Here is a 19488-nt window from a genome sequence, read left to right as displayed (position 1 = left end):
GAGCCCCGGGTGTTTGCTAGAGCGCCCCTCCCCCGCTCTGAGTCACCAGGCCGCTTGCAGAGGAGACGTGTGTCCCAATCACTTTTGTCTTCTCGGATTACAGGGCTGTTCAGCCCAGGGTGACTAAGTGGGAGCGTTCCGTGGGTCTTAAATGCTTTCAGCTGGGTGTTTCTATAGTGCCGTCGCCATAGCACCCGCTAAGCCAGGAGCAGGGGTGGGGGGTGGGGAGTCAGGACGCTGGGAGCCTGGCCATGGTGCCCCCCTGTGGCGGGGACAGGCTCAGGCTATTTTCTGTGGCCTGTTTGGAACCCCTCAGGGCTGTCAGGTGAGGCACGTTCTGTCCTCTGCCCGTCCCAGAGAGTGCGGGCATTCCTGCGTGTTTGGGAATGTCCCCTGCCCACAGCGGCCAGTGTGGCCTGGGGTGTCCTCCTCTCCCGCCCCTTTGGATACGAAGCTCCTCACTTGGCCTAGATTTCTAGGGTCTGCCCTTCAAAGTGATGGCCTCTCTCCACAAGGAGGCAGCTTTGGGGAAGGTCAGGAGGGCTGGCAGTTATTCCTTGACAGAAGTGGCAGCCTGGGTCCTGGCCGGATGCTGGGTGAGGAGGAAGGGTCAGCTCTCCTGGGCTGGGCACCCCAGCCAGGGTGACGTCTCTCCTGCCCCGTCCCGGGCAGGTGTGGTCCTGGAAAGACACTGCGTGGCTCCGGGAGCCCCCGGGTCCCTGCCTGAGACCTGAGCTGCTTCTGGCCAATCTTGGGGCTTGTTTGAATAAATGGAAATCTTAAAAATAAACCGCCGCTTCCTCCCCCGGCACGGGAGGCTGCCAGGCAGCTAATGAGGCCAGCACCCCGCGCCAGCTCGCCTGGAGCCAGTTTCTCTCCCCTCCAGGGAGTGGGAACATTGAGGTGAAAGACGTTACCGCAGCCTGAAAACCCAGAAACCGGCTGTAGGACGGATGGGACGCCGGGCGGTGAGAGGGGGAGCCGTCCTCAGCAGCGGGCTCGGGGCGGGTGGACCCGGGGGGCCCACGTCCCGGTTTACACCGCTGTCCTGGGGTGACCGCTCACGGAGGTGTCTTCCTCCGCCCCCAAAGTCTCTGCTTAGGTGACCGTGGGTGCCTCCCTTGGGCTTGCCTTCTCGAGGCTCTGTGCTGACTTCTCAGGGCCTCAGCCTCTCTTACCCAGTCACCCCACGCCCACCCTGCCTCCCAGGCCTGCCTGGCACTGGAGCGGCACCCCGGAGGGTGGGAGGTGGTGACCCCAGGGACCGGCTGGCTGCGGCTTTTACTAGAGTTAAACCCCAAAGTTCTCCTTCTAGAGCTTTGCAGAGACTCTGGAAGCCCCTTAGGGGGCTCTCAGGATCACAGCTGAGCCCAGGTGCAGCCATGTACTTGAGAGCAGGCCAAGGGAGGCATCTTGGTTCAGGGCTGGTTGAAGCCTGCAGGGCCACACCGATGTTCCACTGTCCCCCGGAGTGGGTAGGACAGCCACGGAGGAGAGTGGGCGGAGGCCCTGGGGGGTTTCGGTCTAATGCCGGGTGCTATTTAGGTGATGGGATGCGGGCAGCAGGGGCCTGCATCAGTGTCCCCGTCTCTGAGCGAGCCCTGCCCCATCCAGGCCCTTGTGTCCAGCGGGTGTTCCCACCTTCAGGCCTCTTGTCCACATGGGGGCTTTGGGGTGTGAGCCAGCCCCTTGGTGGGCAGCATCTGAGGGGTCCTTTCACACAGCACAGCCTTGCCTGCTGTGGCACCCCACATCTGCAGACTCCCCCGCTTCCTAGAGGAGCCACTCTGCAGGCTGAGGGGCAGAGGCTGAAGGTCTGGGTGTGCACGGGTTTCACCACGTGGGGCTCGGGAGCAGGGAGGTGGGCTGGTGGAGGCAGCCAGCAGGGCTGCCCTGAGGGCCTCTCCCCTCCTGCTTGAACTTTGTCAGGCACACCTCGTGGCCTGGCTGGCCCTGCGGCTGCTCAGGAGGGCCAGGGCGGATTCCTCCGGGGTCGGGGAGTGGGCTGGCCACGTGGAGGCCCGTTTAAGCTCTCAGGGTGAGGAGAGTGGGGTTCAGTGTTGAAGGGAGGGTGGTCTGCACATGCAGCGGGGAGCAGGGTCCCTGTCCTGGTGAGAGTGCTGGGCAGGCAGGCTCACACTGGCAGAGCCTTGAGCTGGGGACAGCGCTGGGGACGGCCCACACCCAGCAGGCGTTTGCCCTACAGCTGCACGCCGCTGCGAAGGGGGGACCAGGGAGGGGCCAGGAACAGCCTGCACTGCACCCACCCGGCTCTGCACCACCCACCCATAATGAGTCAGAGCTGTGGGGGAGGCGGTGAGTCAGGCGGGGGAGGCCACCCCCTCGCGGCCCGGGTCTGCCCCTGCCAGAGGATGGGGCTTGATTCTGTGAAGGCTGGTCCCCCCGGCCGGCCGGCGCGGTAGAGGGGGATCCCAGTTCAGGACAGAGGAGTCTGTGCCCCTTGTGGAGCGTGGAGTGGGCTTTGGGGAGAGAGGGGAGACAGGGAGGGGGTGGAAGGCTCTCCTGCATCCCAGAGGCAGGGCCGCACAGAGACGCGGGGGGCCTGCAGGCCTCCCTGGGACAGCTGCCCCGAGTCTTGCTGGGACTGTTACTGGAACTTTCCATCCTGCAGAACCAGAGCGTTCTGGTGTGCTGTAGCATCGAACTGTGCGCTCTGCCCACTCCCGTGGGATTCGTGCGTGAACTAGTCATTTTCCAACGCACAGTGCCAGCTGAGCTGTCCTGATCTTCCGACTATCAGGATGGCTTTCGTGGTTGGTGTCTGGGTCTGAGGGAGCTGCCACACCAGCCTCACCGGGCAGTCTGCCACATGGTCCCCACACATGCAGCTGCCAGGGCACCAGGGGGCAGTGGCTCAGCGGGATAGTCTCTTGGCCAAAGTGAGTGGCCACACGGCCAAGCACCCACCCTGGTGGGCTGGCCGGGAGGTGTGCTCCGCCTCCGTGGGGCTGCTCAGAACGGGAGGTTGACGGGGTGTTGTCCTGTTGCGGGCTCATCTGCCTCTCCCACCCCCAGTACATCGATGCCATCGGCAACAAGCAGGGTGAGCTGGAGAGCTACGTGTCCGACGGCTACAAGACCGCCCTCACCGAGGAGAGGCGGAGGTTCTGCTTCCTGGTGGAGAAGCAGTGTGCCGTGGCCAAGAACTCCGCCGCCTACCACTCCAAGGTGGGTGCTTGCCCCGCACGGGACTGGGCCTCATCGGCAGAGACCGCCTCCCTGGGGAGCACGGGGGCGTGCCCCACCTTGAGCTGTGATGAGGGAACACTGTGCTGAATGTCCCGTGCATTTTCGATCTCAGGAGGAGAGTTCTGGAAGGACAGTTACCAGGTCAAGGTTGCAGATGTTTTACAACTCCCAGTAGAAATTGCCAGGTGCTTTTTTTGAGAGCAATTACACCAGTAACTCAAGCTTTCCTGGTGGCTCTGACAGTAAAGAATCTGCTTGCAATGCAGGAGACCAGGGTTCAGTCCCTGGGTCAAGAAAATCTCTTGGAGAAGGGAATGGCAACCCACTCCAGTATTCTTGCCTAGAGAATTTCATGGACAGAGGAACCTGGCTAGCTACAGTCCATGGGATCGCAAAGAGTGGAACATGACTGAACAACACTTCAAGTTTCACTTTTCACATCAGTAGCCCACTGAGAGGGTCTTCTCCAGGGAGCAAGCTCCTTGGGAGGTGCTGCAGTACCAGCCCCTATAGAGGCCAGCTTAGCCCCCCAAGGCCAGCACGACCCGGAGTACACATCTCCCCTGAAAAAACGGATAGCTTCGGTGGGGCTTCTGTTCCCCGTAGTCCACAGGTAGGAACTGGAGTGGGGTCAGAGCTGTCAGCTGGAACATTCCAGAATGTTCTGAGAGCTTAGGTGTAGTTAGGCAGCCCTAGCCAACGAGGGAGACCCTCATTTGTGTCCTTTTTCCGTAAAGGTGTTCTGGGGGCAGCACCTCACACGTGTTTGATCTGACTCAGCTTCTGGTCCCCAGGCTGGCAGATGCCCTCAGCCTCCATGGAGAGGCTCCTGCCTGCCTGGGCCTGCCCGAGGGCCTGCTGCTGCCACAGGTGCAGCGCAAGGACAGTGATGGGCCTTGTGTCCTCTGCAGGGTCGGGGTGGGGCCACCCCGCCATGTGAGACTGCATTCAGGTCCTGTGCCTGGAGGACTGGCTGGCAGCGGGGAGGTGCTTGCTAGAGCTGCAGTGCTCCGGCAGGGCCGCCGCAGCGCCCACGCGGCTCCAGCAGCCGTGCGGCAGGCGTGTACGCCCTCTGGCGGCCGCTGGGCCCTGTGGCTGCTCAGGAGAGCGAGGACCCATCCGTGATGGAAGGAAGGCAGGAAAGCCATTCTTTTCTAGGATGCCACCATCTCTGTTTCCTGCGGGAGGGCAGATCGTGTGTATGCGAGATGACTTCCCAAGAAACGACCCCAGCCCCCCAGGAGGTTTGAGAAAGGCACAAGCCCCGGGTCTGGGGCACCAGGGCATGAAGGCAGAGCCCCACTGCTATTCCTAGCAGCAGGCAGCTAACATTTCCCTGTTGTCTGGGTTCAGGCCTGACAATGACAGGGCCATCAACTGAGGGGGATCCCTGAGTGGTCCCTGTTGGTGAGGGTTCCTGCTGACCCAGTTTTTTACCACCAGCCCAGACCCATCAACTGTTCCTTTCAGCCAGAGGCTGGATTGTAACTGTCTTCAGTTTGGGCCATTGCACAGGGAATGTGGCCACTGACATGTAAGCCAACTGCCCTGGCTGTTTTCCAGTTAAACGTTCTACGCAGATGAGCAGCCAGCCCTCATGGCCCCTGGTCTAAACCGGAAGTTGGGGGAGGGGCCCTGGCCTGCTCCAAAGGGCTGTTTGTCCAGCATCCCCCAGTTTTCCCATGTGGGCGCCACCTCCCAGCCCCAGACACAGGTCAAAAGAAGTGGGAAGATAAGTGAGGAGAGACAGGGCTGGACAGACCCATCCGAGGTCCTGGAGACCTTAACTGCCCTAAGCTCCACCCAGGGTGGGTCTGGGGTCTGCATGGAAACACAGTTGTATCATGTGCTGCAGGTAGGGTAGCCCACGTCGGCCAGAGGGCTAGGACAGGGGAGGCAGAGCCGTCTCCAGGGCCCTAAGTGTGTCCATGCCATGGGTCCAAGACCCCTGAATGGGCTGCAGGGGATCTCAGGCTAGTGTCTTGCTTTTGGCCACCCCCTCACGCTGGGACCCTGGTCAGGCCTGTGGCTTCCTCGTGCTTTGTCAGGCCCTTGTGCCCTCTGGCCCCCTGTGTCCTGGGCAGACCCTGGAGCACACTGGAGGGACAGCTGGGCTCGAGGGCCCCTGGGTTGGGGTGGGAGGCCCTGGGCAGCTGTGTCCCTCCCCAACAGTGCCCTCAATCTACCTGAACGGCACTCTTCTAGTACCTCATGGTTGGCCCACGAAGAGCCTATCCTGTTCTCTGGCTGACCACGCGAGCTCCTGTTCTTTCAACTCTCTCAGGCCCCTGGGGAGGCCCCTCTCAGGTCAGGCCTTGGTTTGACCTCATTCTGAGAGGTCTCTCAGCTGAGGGGCATGCTGTACCATATCTGGCCCCTTTCCCAGGTCAGGAGTCAGAGACTTAGAGGTGGCTCACCTGGTTGAGGCACCCCACCTGGCGAAGAGCAGCCCCAGCCAGGCGTGCCTACCTGGGGTTGGGTGTGTCTCTTCAGGAGCCACCTGGTGCCAGCTGGGAGCCGAGGGGCTGTGTCTGTGAGGTGGACCACAGGCCCTGGGCTCTCCTGGCCCTGCGGGGAAGCCCCCCCGGGTGCGGAAGCCTGAGCTGGCCCTCACGCCCACCCTGTTCGGCTTCCTCCACTCTAGGGCAAGGAGCTGCTGGCGCAAAAGCTGCCGCTATGGCAGCAGGCCTGTGCCGACCCCAACAAGATCCCCGACCGCGCCGTGCAGCTGATGCAGCAGATGGGCAACAGTAACGGCTCCATCCTCCCCAGCGGCCTTTCGGCCTCCAAGTCCAACCTGGTCATCTCAGACCCCATTCCAGGGGCCAAGCCCCTGCCGGTGCCCCCTGAACTGGCCCCATTTGTGGGGGTAAGTCCTTGCTTCAGAAAGTTCTGTGGGTGTGGGGGTGGTTCCCCTTGGTGCCAGTGGTTGGCATCCTGGGGTGCCCTAACAGGGAGACCTTGCCAGGCTCAGGCCCTCCTGCCACCCCACACCCATGTCACCTCTTGTCGACAGCGGCTGTCTGCCCAGGAGAACGCACCCGTCATGAATGGCGTCTCGGGCCCAGACAGCGAGGACTACAACCCATGGGCTGACCGCAAGGCCACCCAGCCCAAGTCCACGTCACCCCCGCAGTCTCAGAGCAAGCTGAGCGACTCCTACTCCAACACGCTTCCCGTGCGCAAAAGTGTGGCACCCAAGAACAGCTACGCCACCAGTAAGCGCTCCACTGGGGCCCCAGGCCCACCTGGCCCACAGCAGTCATGGCATCCCCGAGGGGAGGCTGGGGGGAGCCTGGAGGCTCACGGGCACGCGTGTGTGCAGCACCCTGGGGACCGCTTTGAGATTTCCATCCCAGATCCTTGAGCTTGACCGGGCTCCCCCGTGAAGTGAGTGTGGCAGGGCAGGGCAGTGCAGGGATGCCAGCAGCTCAGCCAGTGACAAGAGCGGGTGAGTGTCGCTGGAGAGCACTTTGCTGACCGTGGGACCATTCCTTGCCCTGCCTCCAGCACGTCTGCTATGGACGGCACTCCCCCTCCTGCAGCCCCCCCAGTGGGCCTTGGCTTGTGAGGGTCTCCCCATTAGCAGATGGGAAAGCTGAGCCTAAGACCCAGAGAACTGCCCCAGCTAATGAGCGGCAGGTCAGAGGCCGCATCCACACACACCCCAGCTCCCAGCTCCTTCCGGAGTCTGAGCCAGACAGCCCTGGAGGCCTGGCAGCCATCCATAAGTGTGGAGCGTCCACCTCCAGGCCCACCTGGGGGCTCCGAGCGTCCCATGGTCAGACAGCCGAACTGACGGGAGGGCGACTGCGCCCTTCCCCGCGTGGGGTGGAGCTCCCCCTCACACCTGCCCTGATGTTCCCGGCAGCTGAGAACAAGACCCTGCCTCGCTCGAGCTCCATGGCCGCCGGCCTGGAGCGCAACGGCCGCATGCGGGTGAAGGCCATTTTCTCCCACGCGGCCGGGGACAACAGCACTCTGCTGAGCTTCAAGGAGGGTGACCTCATCACCCTGCTGGTGCCCGAGGCCCGAGACGGCTGGCACTACGGCGAGAGCGAGAAGACCAAGATGTGAGTCCGGCGGGGGCGTCAGCCTCCTGACCCAGGTCCCTGCGTCCTGTCCCTGGGTCCTCCTTCAGACCAATTATCCAGGTCCCACGGGTCTGTTAGGAGGGACAGACCCCCACCAGCCCTCACTTTTATGTCCCTTGACTCAGCCCAGCACCCCACGTGTGCATATGGCCTCCCAGGCAGGAGAAGCCAGCCTTCTACCCCAGAGCCTTTCTGTGCATGTGAGCCACCCTTGTGAGGGTTCCAGAAGTGGCTTTGAGTCACGGGCCACACCTTCACAGCTTAGTTTGACACTTGTTGCCAAGAGGCTGTGCCAATGCCTGGCTCTCGCTCAGCCAGAAGCTGCCCAGGTCAGGGGCTGTCCCTTCCAACTGCTCCCACCACCACCACCACCATCGTGCGTGGGTCTTTAGGTGGGCTGAGAGACCCCTGCCCAGGGGTCAGCCTGCCTCCACCAGGGAGGGAGAGGCTGGGCTGAGCTTGGCTCTGGCTTCCTGGCAAGCGCCATCCTGGGTGGGGAGCTCTGAGTGCCAAGGGGCACCCTCCCCGTGGGGGCTCTGGGCGGCCTCTCCTGTTGGGTCTGTGGCTTTGCAGCCATGTGGAGCTGAGCCAGGAATCCCATCCTGCTTGCTGAAGAAGTTGGAGCCCTGCTTGGTCCTGGCACCTTCGCTCACCCACAGCCCCACTCCTGTCCAGGGCAAGGTGGCCCAGAGCTGGATGGATGCCCCAGTGGGGTCTCCTGGTCTCCCTGGAGTGTGTGCACGCACCCCCTCCTCAGATGTGTGCAGCTGGGCAGGGGAACGGGTGGGACCTGGGGCCAGCTGACGCGCTCTGACGGGGCCTCCTGTTCCAGGCGGGGCTGGTTTCCCTTCTCCTACACCCGAGTCCTGGACAACGACGGTGGGGACAGGTTGCACATGAGGTGAGTGTGCTGGCGGGCAGATGGCCTGTAGCTCAGGGCAGGGGCTGCACACTTGAGACCCTTGGGTCCAGGGGTGTGGAGGTGCTGTGAGGGTGGAGGTGTCTGAGAGCTGGGTGAGGCGGGGCGGGGGCTCACCCGAGATGGCAGCAAGGGTGAGCTGGGCTCCCCTTACCACCCTGGCAGGCCTTACACTCTGCTCTTAAGGGGGGGCGGGGTGGGGGGGGGGCCCAGCTGGGCCCGGCTGACCACCCTGCCCACCCCCACAGCCTGCAGCAGGGCAAGAGCAGCAGCACGGGCAACCTCCTGGACAAGGAGGACCTGGCCCTCCCGCCCCCTGACTATGGGACGTCCTCCCGGGCATTCCCCACCCAGACGGCTGGCGCCTTCAAGCAGAGGCCCTACAGCGTGGCCGTGCCCGCGTTCTCGCAGGTGAGTGCGGGGCCGCAGCGGGGGCTGTAGGCGGGCGGGTTCAGGGTGCCTCCCCCAAAAGGCCTGGTACTCGGGAGCTTTGGATTCGGCCTTAACACCCCTGCAGTGATCTGCTCAGGGGTCACAGCTCAGCATCCTCTATAGTCTCAGGGCTCCAGAGAAGCGCGGTTACCCCTCTGTCTGCCCTTCCCTCAGCCTGGGGATCACTCTGGATGCCACCTCTTGGGAGGAGGAGCTCCTTCCCTGAGACCCAGGAGGCTCTTGCAGTCGTGGGTTTGAGTGCAGATGGATGGCTACCCTGTCTCTGCCTGAGACGTGACCAGAACCTTCTAGTTAGCGTGTCTGGGCTCTTAGGAGGCAGGGCCAGCCATGTGTGGTCCGTCTACCTGGAACCAGGGAGCCAAAGGGAGAAGATCAAGGCTTGGGTACCCGGCGGTCCTCCAGTGCAGGGTGGTCTTCAGGTCAAGGTGGGCCCGTGATGTGAGTGTGGATGGTCCCCACAGCTCTGCTGGGAAGCTCGTGGGTTGGAGAGGGCCCAGACTTCCAGGACGTTTGCTGTGGTGGCACGGTGGGCAGGGGCCAGCAACTTTGTTCCATGCTGGTCTCCAGGTCAGAGCCTCACTCTGCCTGGGGGCCAGGGGACCCAGGTGGCAGGAGAGGAATCAAAGAGAACTCCTATTTCTCTAGAATTTGGGCAGCCAGAGAGTTGACCCAACAGCGAGGGGTGGGGGCGCTCCCAGGGGGCTCCCATGTTGACAGTGTGACGTCAGAAGTGGGCAAGGCAAGGAAGGGCTCTGGGTACGTGGTGGCCGACTCGCCCTGTCCAGATGTCTGTGTCTGGTGGCTGTCGTGAGCGGCCTCACCCACCCCTCCCTGCCACAAGGAGGGCTCAGCTGGTGTGCGCTGTATGAGGTGTCCAGGGTGTCTTCAGGGAACTGATGATTTAGGCACAGTGAGCACGTGATTTGAGACAACTTAGGTGGTGAGTGGGGCGAGGTGGGTGGTGTGGCTGGGCCTTTGGATGGAACATTTTGGAGATAGTGAGGCTGGGTCAGGGCGAACAGCAGGGAGGGCGAGGCGGATCCAGCCTTGGGGGAGCCGTGGCACCTCAGGGGTCACGGGGCCCACTTGCTGAGCTGTGAGACACCCCGGTCCCTCTCCAGCCCTACCCAGGCCCCATGGCACAGCTGGCCAGGCCTGGAGGGGTCTGACCACTGCTTGCTGCTCTTGCATTCCAGTCTTTGGACTTGGTTTTAAGGCTGAGAGAGCTGAGGAGGGTGTCCCCAGTACCCCTTGGTGGCTCTGGGGCAGCAGCTTCTTTGGGGCCAGGCAGCTACAGTGGGAGTGTTGGGGCTCAGGGGGACGCTTCGCCCAGAGTCCAGCACAGGCTTGCATGAGGCAGGCTGCGCTCCCTGCATCAGGCTCTGCCAGCCCAGCTTCCCCTCCCAGACCCTACCCTCGACCCTCCACGGTTTCAGACTCTGGGGTCCCCAGGAAGCCCTCACATGCCGGGTTTTTTACCACATGACCCTCACAGCTAAGGGCCGCAGGGAACATGTGCGGAAGGGGGTCACTAGGTGACCTGTCTTGTGTGAGCTCTCCGTTGGCCACTGGCCAGATAAGGAGGCATCCCTGCGAATCGGGGAGGGCCCTGCTGGGGGTGGGAGGGGCGCTTCGTGTCCTCAGCTGCAGGCAGCATCACACACCCTGGGGTCAGGAGGGATCCCTGTCCTGCAGACCCCGCCTCAGCCCCTGGCTCCCCAGCCTGACCTGTTTCTGCCTTTTCCTCACCAGGGTCTGGATGATTATGGGGCGCGGGCCGTGAGCAGGTAAGAGATTTTCAGACTCGTCTTCGGGAGCTGTGGGCGGTGGGGAGCCGTCCCACCGGAAGCTGGAGCCGGGTGGTCCCTTTCCCAGGCCTGCTCGGTTGGGGCCTGTCTGGAGACCACAGTGTCTCCACTCCAAGACAGTGAGCGGGGCCTGGGGCACCTGGTCTCTGACCCTCACCCCGCTGTGCCCTCCCCAGTCCACTCTGTAGGGCAGGGCCCTCCGTGCAGGATGCCCTGACCCCTGGCAGCAGCTGGGGGTCCCCAGATATTGCCCATTGGGGAAAGCGGCCCCTCCCGGAGCTGCCTTCATGCTCCCCTTGTGGGTGGGTGGAGGTCAGGACTGGCCCTGTGCCCAGGCTGGAGCCAGGGACCCACTGCAGCCACTCTCGGGTCTCCCATTCTCTCCTGGGGAGGCCTCCAGGCGGCCCACCGCCGCCGCGTGACCCCTTGGCCTGGTTGCTTTGCGGCCCGGCTCTTTCCTGGAGTCCAGGTGTCGCTTCTCGGCCAGGAGCGGGGCTCATCTGCCCCCTGTGCCCCTGACCTGGGCTCCGCCCTGGCCCTGGGGGTCTCCTGTCCCCGCTCCCTGAGGGCCAGGCGGCCGGCCGCGGGGAGGCGTGTGGCCCGGCAGCTGTCCTGTGCTTTGTTCACAGCGGCAGCGGCACGCTGGTGTCCACAGTGTGAGGACGCTGACCGGGCAGCTGCTCAGAAGAGCTCCCGCCGCCCCCCGCCCCCCGCCCCCCGGTCTGTCTGGCCTCCATCGGTCTCCTCCGCTCTCGTTGGTGTCTTCCTGGGTCGTTTTTCTTTCCCACTTGCCCCCTCCCCGCCTTTCGGTTGGTGACCCCAGACTCTGTGATCCCCCAGGGTCCATGGTGCTGCCCCATCTCCGCTCCCTGTGTTTACACACCCGCCCCTGCGCCCCCGTGCGTCCCGCCAGGTGGCCAGCTGGCGCTGGCGGGGCATCCTCGCCACAGCCCCCCTTCCACCGCCGTACTCATGCCGCGCTGTCCCTCTTTGAAGGCTCACCATGAGCCAGGTCTAAAGTTTGAAGAAAAAGAAAAATTCAAAAAAAAACAAAACAAAAAAACAACAAAAAGATGAAAAACAGGAAAAGGACTTTTTCTTTTTTTCCTGAAAAACAAAACAGACCTGCATGGACTCCGGTGTGCGCACTGTTATCTCGCGTCCGACCCCCAGCGCACACTGGCACCTGTGTCGGGAGAGGGGGTGCTGGGGGCCCCGAGAGGCTCTGGGCTGCACCCAGAGAGGGGCTGGGGCTGAGCCGGGGGGCCTCCTGAGGAAGCTGGCCGCTCCTGTGAGGGAGGCCCCGGCCCTGCCCGCCAGGCCGGGCCCCTGACGGCTCCCGGGTCCCGGATGCCACTGAACGATGTGCAGACCAGAGCGCGGTGCCAGCCTCGGGCACCATGGCCGCAACTGCACAGGGCGCTGGCAGGAAGGGGGCCCGGCCGCACTCGGACATTCCAAAGACCTCCAGAGACCACCCCCGCCCCCACGTGTTCTGGAAATCGTTTCTCTAACCAGCCTGTGACGGAGCGAGGGCGGCTCCAGGCACCCCGCCGCATCCTCCCTAAACGCTCTCGTCTCTTTGTGTGTCTCGGTGGCTTCAGAAGCAGACACGCTGGACTGAGTGGCTACTGGTTTTGCCTCTTCACGCCTTGAATCTGGGAAGTGAGCGAGGGCGCAGCTGCTCTGCCCTTCCCACCGCGGGAGCCCCCGTGAAGCTGTGGACCCTCCTTTTTCTGATGTGATTTAGCCAAACCTTCCTGCCCCCTCCCGTGGGCTAGGACATGCCTGGTAGCGTGTGTGAGAGAAGCAGCTCAAGACGCAGACAGACCCTGTTTTATAATTTAAGGAGAAAACAAAGCCAGAACACGGACCTTTGTGGGAAAAAAAAAAAAAAGAACCTTCTATGTTGGTGTTCTAATTTTGCTAAAAGATCTCAAATCCAGGGGATTCCATGCTCAATGGATGAATGTAGACACAAAACCGCAAAACTTGTATGAAGATGTAAAGTGCTGAAAATATTTTTCCTGTTTCCTTTCCCTTTTTTTTTTTTAAATCTGAATTGTGCCCTGTACTGCAGTTGTTTGAATAAAAGTTTTATTTATTGCATCCGGTTGAACGTGGCACCTCCTTCTAGCCCCGCTGCGTGCTCCTGGGCCTTGTGCAAGCCCGGCCACCTTGCCGACAGAACAGCCAAGGTGCAGATACTGTTGGCCCACATGGCTCTCCCTGGGCGCAGCTGGGGAGGCCCCCGCCCCTGTGAGAGCTGCGTGGGCCTGACCCCGGGTCACCCTCCTGGGGCTGGACAACCAGCTCCGCCCTGCGTTCGGTGGTTCTGGCTCCAGGCAGCGTGCCTAACTGCCAGGAGCCCCCATCCTCCGTCCAGCTTGCGTCTCTTCGGGGTCCTCAGCCCTCACTCCCACCCCCTCTACCTGCACCAACCAAGCCTTGTGTTTCCTTGCAGTGCCGATGTGGAAGTGGCCAGATTTTGAGCGGCCCCTGGCTAGAGTTAGTAAGTTGCCCTGGTTTTCTTGTGCTGGTCAGCCTGTGTTCCCAGCAGCTCCGGAGACCCTCTGACCTGGGCCTCTGCTGAGCCTGCCTCTGCTCTCAGCTCTGGCCTTCGCTTCCCTTGGACCTGTCCTTGGGCTCTCGGGTTTCCTCTCTCTGGAAGCTGGCGGGTCTGGCCTGGTCGTCTGTCTGGTTCCCTGTGCCTCTGCTGGGTGCTTTGGCCACAATCGGGGTGGAGCCTGGTGATCAGCTGCCAGGCTGGCTTTGGGCTACTTGGGCTGAATGCCCTTCAGACCAGTCTCTGGGTGTGGATCTGAACCTGGCCTGGCTGGCTCCTGGGCTGGTGAGTATCAAAGCCCCTCAAGGGCTAGGGAGACCAGGACGGGTCTGGAGACTGCCATGGCTGTGGAGAGAGCCACAGGCACGCAGGGGGAGCAGGCACACGCCTCTGCCCGGCAGTGTGCCACGCTCACCTCCCCTCTGCCCCAAAGTGGCTGAGGGGCTACGTCAGGCTTTCCAGCTTCAGCCCCAGTGGCCGCCTCCACCTCCCACCTGGTGACGGTCTCTTCCCTGGCGCCTCTGGAAAGCAAGCACTGGCAGCCGGGTGGGGAGAGCCCACCGCTCTGGGCGCCTGTGCCTGGGTCAGGGCAGCGCTGCTCCCCGTCCCACCCCAGCCCCGCTCCCTGGGAAGACTGCCACGTGAAGCTGGCACATGGCCCTTTACAAAGATAGCGGTCCCTTCACCCCCGGTCGTCACCGTGATGCTGACCTCCCTATGGGCAGCCGGGCCACTCCAGCAGGACTGGACCCTCCCTCTTTGCTACCTTTGTTGAGTTTTGTTTTGGGTTTGGTTTTGGCCACACTGTGTGGCTTGTGAGATCTTGGTTCCCCAGAGCTCAAACCCAGGCCCCTGGCAGTGGAAGTGCAAAGTCCTAACTCCTGAACCACCAGGGTTGTAAGCTGTTCGGTGTTTGTTTATGTCGTTGCCCTTCTCTTTTGAGCTTCAGTGTGATTCCTGGATAACTCTGGAGACAAGTGCTCCTCAGATGGCGGTGTCGGGGGAAATGGCTTTGACGCTGGCTTAGCGTGAATGGCCTGGGCCATCCTTCTCCCCTCCCTCTGTCCCTCCCTTTACGAGATGCTCTGAGACACCTGCATCTCCTGCCCCCAGCTGAGCAACCCCCACCTCTACTGCCCTTGTGGTCCCTCTGAGTTATCAGGGCCCAGTGGATCTCATCCCCTGGAGGTACTGGAAGGGGGTGAAGGCCCAGGGAGGCTGGCCTGGCCTCTGCCTGGAACAGAGCCCCAGGGGCACGGTGGGCTGGGGAGCACACAGCACAGCGGCCACGGCCTGTCCTTGGATGGTTCTCCCGGGGCAGGGGTGTCACAAGGCGCCTCTGGTTGGTTGCGGGACCTTGCTCAGCTTTGCCCAAGCTCACAGCTCTGGGGAAGAGACCAAGTCAAGTCCAGAAGGGCCGACTTCTGCAGTTGTGGAAGACATGTTGTAAGAGGAAAACGTCTAAGCGCAAGTTGGAATATGTGCTGTAACTGCCCTCCGTGCCTTCTCTGCTCTGGAGTCGCTCCAGGATACAAGCCGCACTTCGTGCTGCCCAGGTGTTCTCAGAACCACCCCCTTTCTCATTCAGGAAGTGGATCCAGAAGATAACCGAAGGTGACTCCCCCAAATCCTCAGTGACGGATGTCTTCGGGAGACTGGACCCGAAGGCTGCTCGGCTGCAAGGGTCCCACCCTATCAGGCCAGGGAGTCTGCAGAGGACTGGGCAGTGGGGACAAAGGGCAGGGGGCCTGGCTCACTCCTGCCTTCACCACACCCAGGACTTCAGGCCTGCCCCCATCCAGGACGGCAAATGGATTCCATGGAAAAGCTGCCGCTGTCCCCATGTCCCTGCTCAGGAGGGGGACAGAGCCCAGCCCCTGGTCGTCTGCCAGAGTGCCTCGTGGCCCTCCCTGGGGGAGGAGCCCCGGCATCCTGACAGCTCTGACCCTTGCACACTCCGACATCTCCCGTTTGGGTTAAGAAGTGCTTGTTCCATGTCTGGGTGGTCCGCTGTTGACTGGCCCCAGCATCCGCCCCGGCGGTGACAGACGTTTGCAGGACAGGAGGATCGACAGTGGCTTCAGTCCAAATCTTGTCCTGTTTTGTCATCCTAGCGTTGACCCCAGCACCCACCCTGGGCCACTAAAGTGTCCCCGTCAGAGCGGCTTATAAGCTTGTCCTTTCACAGAATGTTCCAGAAGGTAGTGGGCACCCATGGGGGCCTCGCCCTTTCCTCTGGTGCTAAAGGGTAAGGGTGTCCCACCCCAGAGTCTCTGGCCAGGGCTTGCAGGAGAGAGTTACTCCAGAGGCCTGGAGCAATTGCAGCCACCACCTGCTTCCTCTGACCCTGCAGGGCGTACACAGCACACGCTTCCATGGTCACGCAGTTTGGGGGAGGAAAGGAAGACCATGCGGCTGACCGGGCAGCCCCGGGGAAGGTCTCCCTGGTGCAGGTGACGCTGTGGGTGTGCCACCAGTCCTTCCTTTTTTTAAACTGAAGTGTAGCTGATTTGTAGTGCTGTGTTAATTTCTGTCCTCCAGCAAAGTGATTCATTTATACATACATACATTCTTTTTTATATTATTTTCTGTTTATCATAGGATACTTAATATAATTGCCCGCACTACTGTAGGACCTTGTTTATCCATTCTATAAATAATAATTTGCATCTGTTAATCCCAAACTCCAGACCCATCCCTCCTCCCCCTTGGCAACCACACCTCTGTTCTCTGTGAGTCTGTTTCTCTTTGGTAGGTAAGTTCATTTGTATCATTTTTTAGATTCTACATGTAAGTGGTATCATATGATGTCTTTCTGATTTACTTAGTATAATTTCTAGGTCCATTCGTGTTGCTGCCAAATAGCATTATTCCGTTCTTTTTTATGGCTGAGTAATATTCCATTGTATACATAATCATTTTTACTTCATTCATCTGTCAAGAGACATTTAGGTTTTTCTGTGTCTTGGCTACTGTGACTAGTACTGCTCTGAACACAGGGGTGCATTTATCTTTTTGAATTCGTTTCCTCAGGATCTGTGCCCAGGAGTGGGATTGCTGATCACATGGCAACTCTCCATACTGTTTCCCATAGTGTCTGCACCAATTTCCCACCAACAGTGTAGGAGAGGTCCCTTTTCTCCACACCCACTCTGCCATTTATTTTTGACTTTTTAATGATGGTCGTTCTGATCAGTGTGAGGTTGGTGCCTCGGTGTAGCTTTGATTTGTATTTCTTTAACAATTAGTGATGTTGAGCATCTTTGCTCGTGTCTCTTGGCCATCTGTGTGTCTTCTTTGGACAGACGTCTGCTTAGGTCTTATGTCCACTTATTGGTTGGGTTGCTTTTTCGTTGTTGAGGTATATGAGCTGCTCATATATTTTGGAAATTAAGCCCTTGTCAGTCACATCATTTGCAGGCACTTCCTCCCAGTCCATCGGTGGTCTGTTTATGGCGTCCTCTGTGCAAAAGTTGGTAAGTTTGATTAGGTCCCAGTGGTTTGCTTTTGCTATTGTTTCTGTTGCCTTGGAGACTAAGAAAACATTGGTATGATTTATGTCTGAGAATATTTTGCCTGTGTTTTCTCCTAGGAGTTTTATGGTGTCATGTCTTACATTTAAGTCTTTAAACCATTTTGAGTTTTGTTTTTGTGTAGGGTGTGAGGGTGCATTCTAACTTCGTTAATTTACACAAGGCTGGTCACCGACCCTTTTTGATGAGACTGTAGGTGTGTCGGGACACACTTGGCCAGCGCCCCCTTCTGCCCCCGACTCTGATCAGCACACGTGCCATCCTCCCTTTTCTGGGTCCCCACTTCTGCTGGGTCCCCAGCTCTGGATGGACAAACCTGCCCCACTTCTAGGCCCCCTGGGACCACCTGCCCTGACCCTGGCTGGGGACAGCCAAGGGCATAGAGCCCTCCTCCAGGACCAGAGTCCCATCAGGGCAGCAGCCCCCATGGCTGCCTTGCACCCTGTCCCAGGGTCCATGACCCTGGTCACAGCAGAACCGCCAGGCAGTCCCTGCCCGAAGCGTATCTGCACAGACCAGAACCAAGGAGACCAGAGAGAGGCCCTGAGGGAGGGAGCCCACGGCCCCACCAGCTGGGTGCAGATGTGCCAAGGCAGGGGTGGAAACGAGGCCGACGTGGGTGCTGTCAGCTGTCGGGCGGTGTCTTGGAGACGCGGAAGCCACGCTTTGCGGCGTCAGCCTCTTTTCCCTAGTTGACCTTTAAACAGCTGAGTCCAGTGTGCCTCAGTGTTTCAGAAAGCACCGGGTCCTCAGGCACACACAAGGGTGCCCCTCCTCGTGCTCTTCCTGGGCACCTGGATGGAGTGCCTGCCCAGCTCCCACGGACACCCGGCCGCGCCGGAGGCCACCCCGCCCCAGGTAACGGCTCTGCTCGTGCTGAGCCCTCCATGTCCTCCGTGCCATCTGTGCTGTCGCCCCGGGACTGCCTGCTGTCCTATGTCATCCCCGCCCGGGCGGGGTCCTCCGAGCCCACTGGGAACCAAGGAGGAGAGGCCTCCGTGAGCTCGAGGCCGGACACCGGCCCCACCCTGCACTCCTCTCGTTCTGTCTCAGCCCCTTGTCTGATGCATCTGTCTGTCCGTCAGCCGCCGTCTCGGCACCCAGGGGTGGAACGGCTCCTCTCTGAGGAGACAGTCAGCCCCTCCGCAGGGGCTGTGGGCATCCACCCCTGCCAGCCCCTTCGCCACGACTGTGCCTGCGCCTTGTCTGTCGTGTGGGTCTGGGACGCATGGGCCGGGCTTGTGCGCTCTGCTGAGCTGTCTCTGTGTCGATGGCCGTGTCCTTGCAGACGGGCTCAGCTGCTGCTCAGGCAGGTGGGGGGTGAGGGGAAACACTGGGCCTTGGGGGGGTTCTGCACGCTAAGCTCAGATGCAGCTCATGGGGGGCTGCCTCGGGCCGCAGAGAGAGGACTGGGGCGCATGTGGAAGGAGCAGAGGGCCCTCCCAAGCCGACTCGCCCTGGGAGGGCCTGCGGTTTGAAGCGGGACAGGTTTGGGAGCAGAGGGTGGTGCACTGAGGCTCAGCTGGCCTTGCAGGCGGGGCCTCCACCACCCCCAGCTCTGAGCTGGGAGGCTGACTGGGGGCGGGGGTGGGGGTTGGTGCTGTCCACAGCCGCAGGGCAGCACGCAGCGCCTCTCCTGAAAACCACTGAAATGGCTCTTCTCTCCTCTCCCCAGGAACCCCTTCGCCAGCGTCCAGCTAAAGCCGACAGTGACCAATGACAGGTCTGCCCCACTCCTCAGCTGACCACCGCGTCTGCACCCACTGCCTGTGGGCCCCTCTCCCCCGCCCTGCCCTGCCCTGCCCCCCGTTTTGTTACAATCGGCTTGTTCCCTGTTAGAGAATTCCCTCCTTCCAAACCCTTCTGCCCCGACCTCAGTCTGGCCTGGGCTGGACCCTGGCCCTTCCCACAGGGTCAGGAGGTGGCACCTGGGCCATGGTTGAGGAGAATAAGGGGGGCTGGCCCCGGGGCCAACCTTTCGGATCAGGCATGTCTGTTGTGTGGGCCTGGGAGCCTCCAGGGTGCACAGAAGGCCATCCCGTCGGCTTGTAGCTGCAGGGGAGCCCCTGTCCGGTCAGTCATGAGGCCACTCACCTGTGCGTGCCTGCAGGCAGGACACAAGGGCGCGGGGAGCGGAGGGCCTGCCCCTTTGTCTCAGAAGACGGATTTATTAAGAACACGTACCTCCGGCAGACTCTTGCCTGGGCCTCTGCTGGGTCTCCCTGTGCCCACTGGCAGTTTGGGGGGCTTCTCCCTGCCCATACCCGAACTCCCACCCAGAAATGGCTGCAGGGGCCCACCTCTCCTCCCTGGCCCCGAGGAGGGGGATCAGTGCTGTGGCCTGGGTCCCCAAGCTGTGTGCCATTGAGGCGGTCCTGGGCCAGGACGCCTGGGTGAGCCTCCCCCATTGATGCCCTGGCTGCTTCCCTATTTCAGCTGAAATACAAGATTTTAGAAACTTTCCTGGGTCTGTGGTATTTGACGTTTGAAGCTGAAATACAGCCAAGCTAACCACGTTGGTGACAGCAGTCCGTATCTTAGGAGATGTCCCAGGCAGCGCTCGCTCACCTCCCAGACCCTCCAAGGAGGTGCTTAGGAGCCCTGCCCCACCTTCAGCCTGCCCACACCCCAGAACACAAAGCCAGGATGGGTGGTGGGGGGCGGGGGGGCTCTCGGGAGGTCTCTCACCTGGGGGAAGCTGGAGGCGGGCCAGGTGGAGCGAGGCAAGGTCCTAAGACAGATGGTCAAGGTCGGGGTGCACAGGTGCCCCACCTTGCTCCCGGCTCACCACCCCCTCCCCCTGCTGCCCCGTGCTGAGGGAAAGGCGGGGGGAAGAGCTTCCCAGAGGGGTCCCCCCACTCAGCCTTTCCTAGGCAGGGCCAGCTTACCAGGCAGGAAGCGAGGG

The 19488-nt window shown here is 61.3% G+C and overlaps 1 protein-coding gene across 6 annotated transcripts in view; it reads left to right on the top strand.

Moving 5' to 3' along the window:
* BAIAP2 (BAR/IMD domain containing adaptor protein 2) overlaps positions 1-19045 on the top strand; it is a 63622-nt gene extending 44577 nt beyond the window's left edge. For 2 of the 6 annotated variants that reach the window (XM_019981298.2, XM_070773926.1), the window contains 8 exons: positions 3037-3189; positions 5855-6079; positions 6227-6428; positions 7082-7283; positions 8137-8205; positions 8472-8634; positions 10429-10463; positions 18259-19045. In XM_019981298.2, the coding sequence (XP_019836857.1) occupies positions 3037-3189; positions 5855-6079; positions 6227-6428; positions 7082-7283; positions 8137-8205; positions 8472-8634; positions 10429-10463; positions 18259-18328 (1119 nt within the window). In that variant the 3' untranslated portion in view covers positions 18329-19045. Of the gene's footprint in view, positions 1-3036; positions 3190-5854; positions 6080-6226; positions 6429-7081; positions 7284-8136; positions 8206-8471; positions 8635-10428; positions 10464-11113; positions 12594-12948; positions 12997-14638 lie in introns of those variants that run through there. The other 4 variants (XR_011562131.1, XM_019981300.2, XM_019981301.2 and 1 more) reach the window with 4 other exon arrangements.
* The last annotated feature ends 443 nt before the right edge of the window (positions 19046-19488 follow it).

The sequence above is a fragment of the Bos indicus genome, chromosome 19, assembly GCF_029378745.1.
Source record: "Bos indicus isolate NIAB-ARS_2022 breed Sahiwal x Tharparkar chromosome 19, NIAB-ARS_B.indTharparkar_mat_pri_1.0, whole genome shotgun sequence".
NCBI lineage: Eukaryota > Metazoa > Chordata > Mammalia > Artiodactyla > Bovidae > Bos > Bos indicus.
Note: the sequence above shows the minus strand (reverse complement) of the source record. Positions and strands in the feature narration are given on the sequence as shown.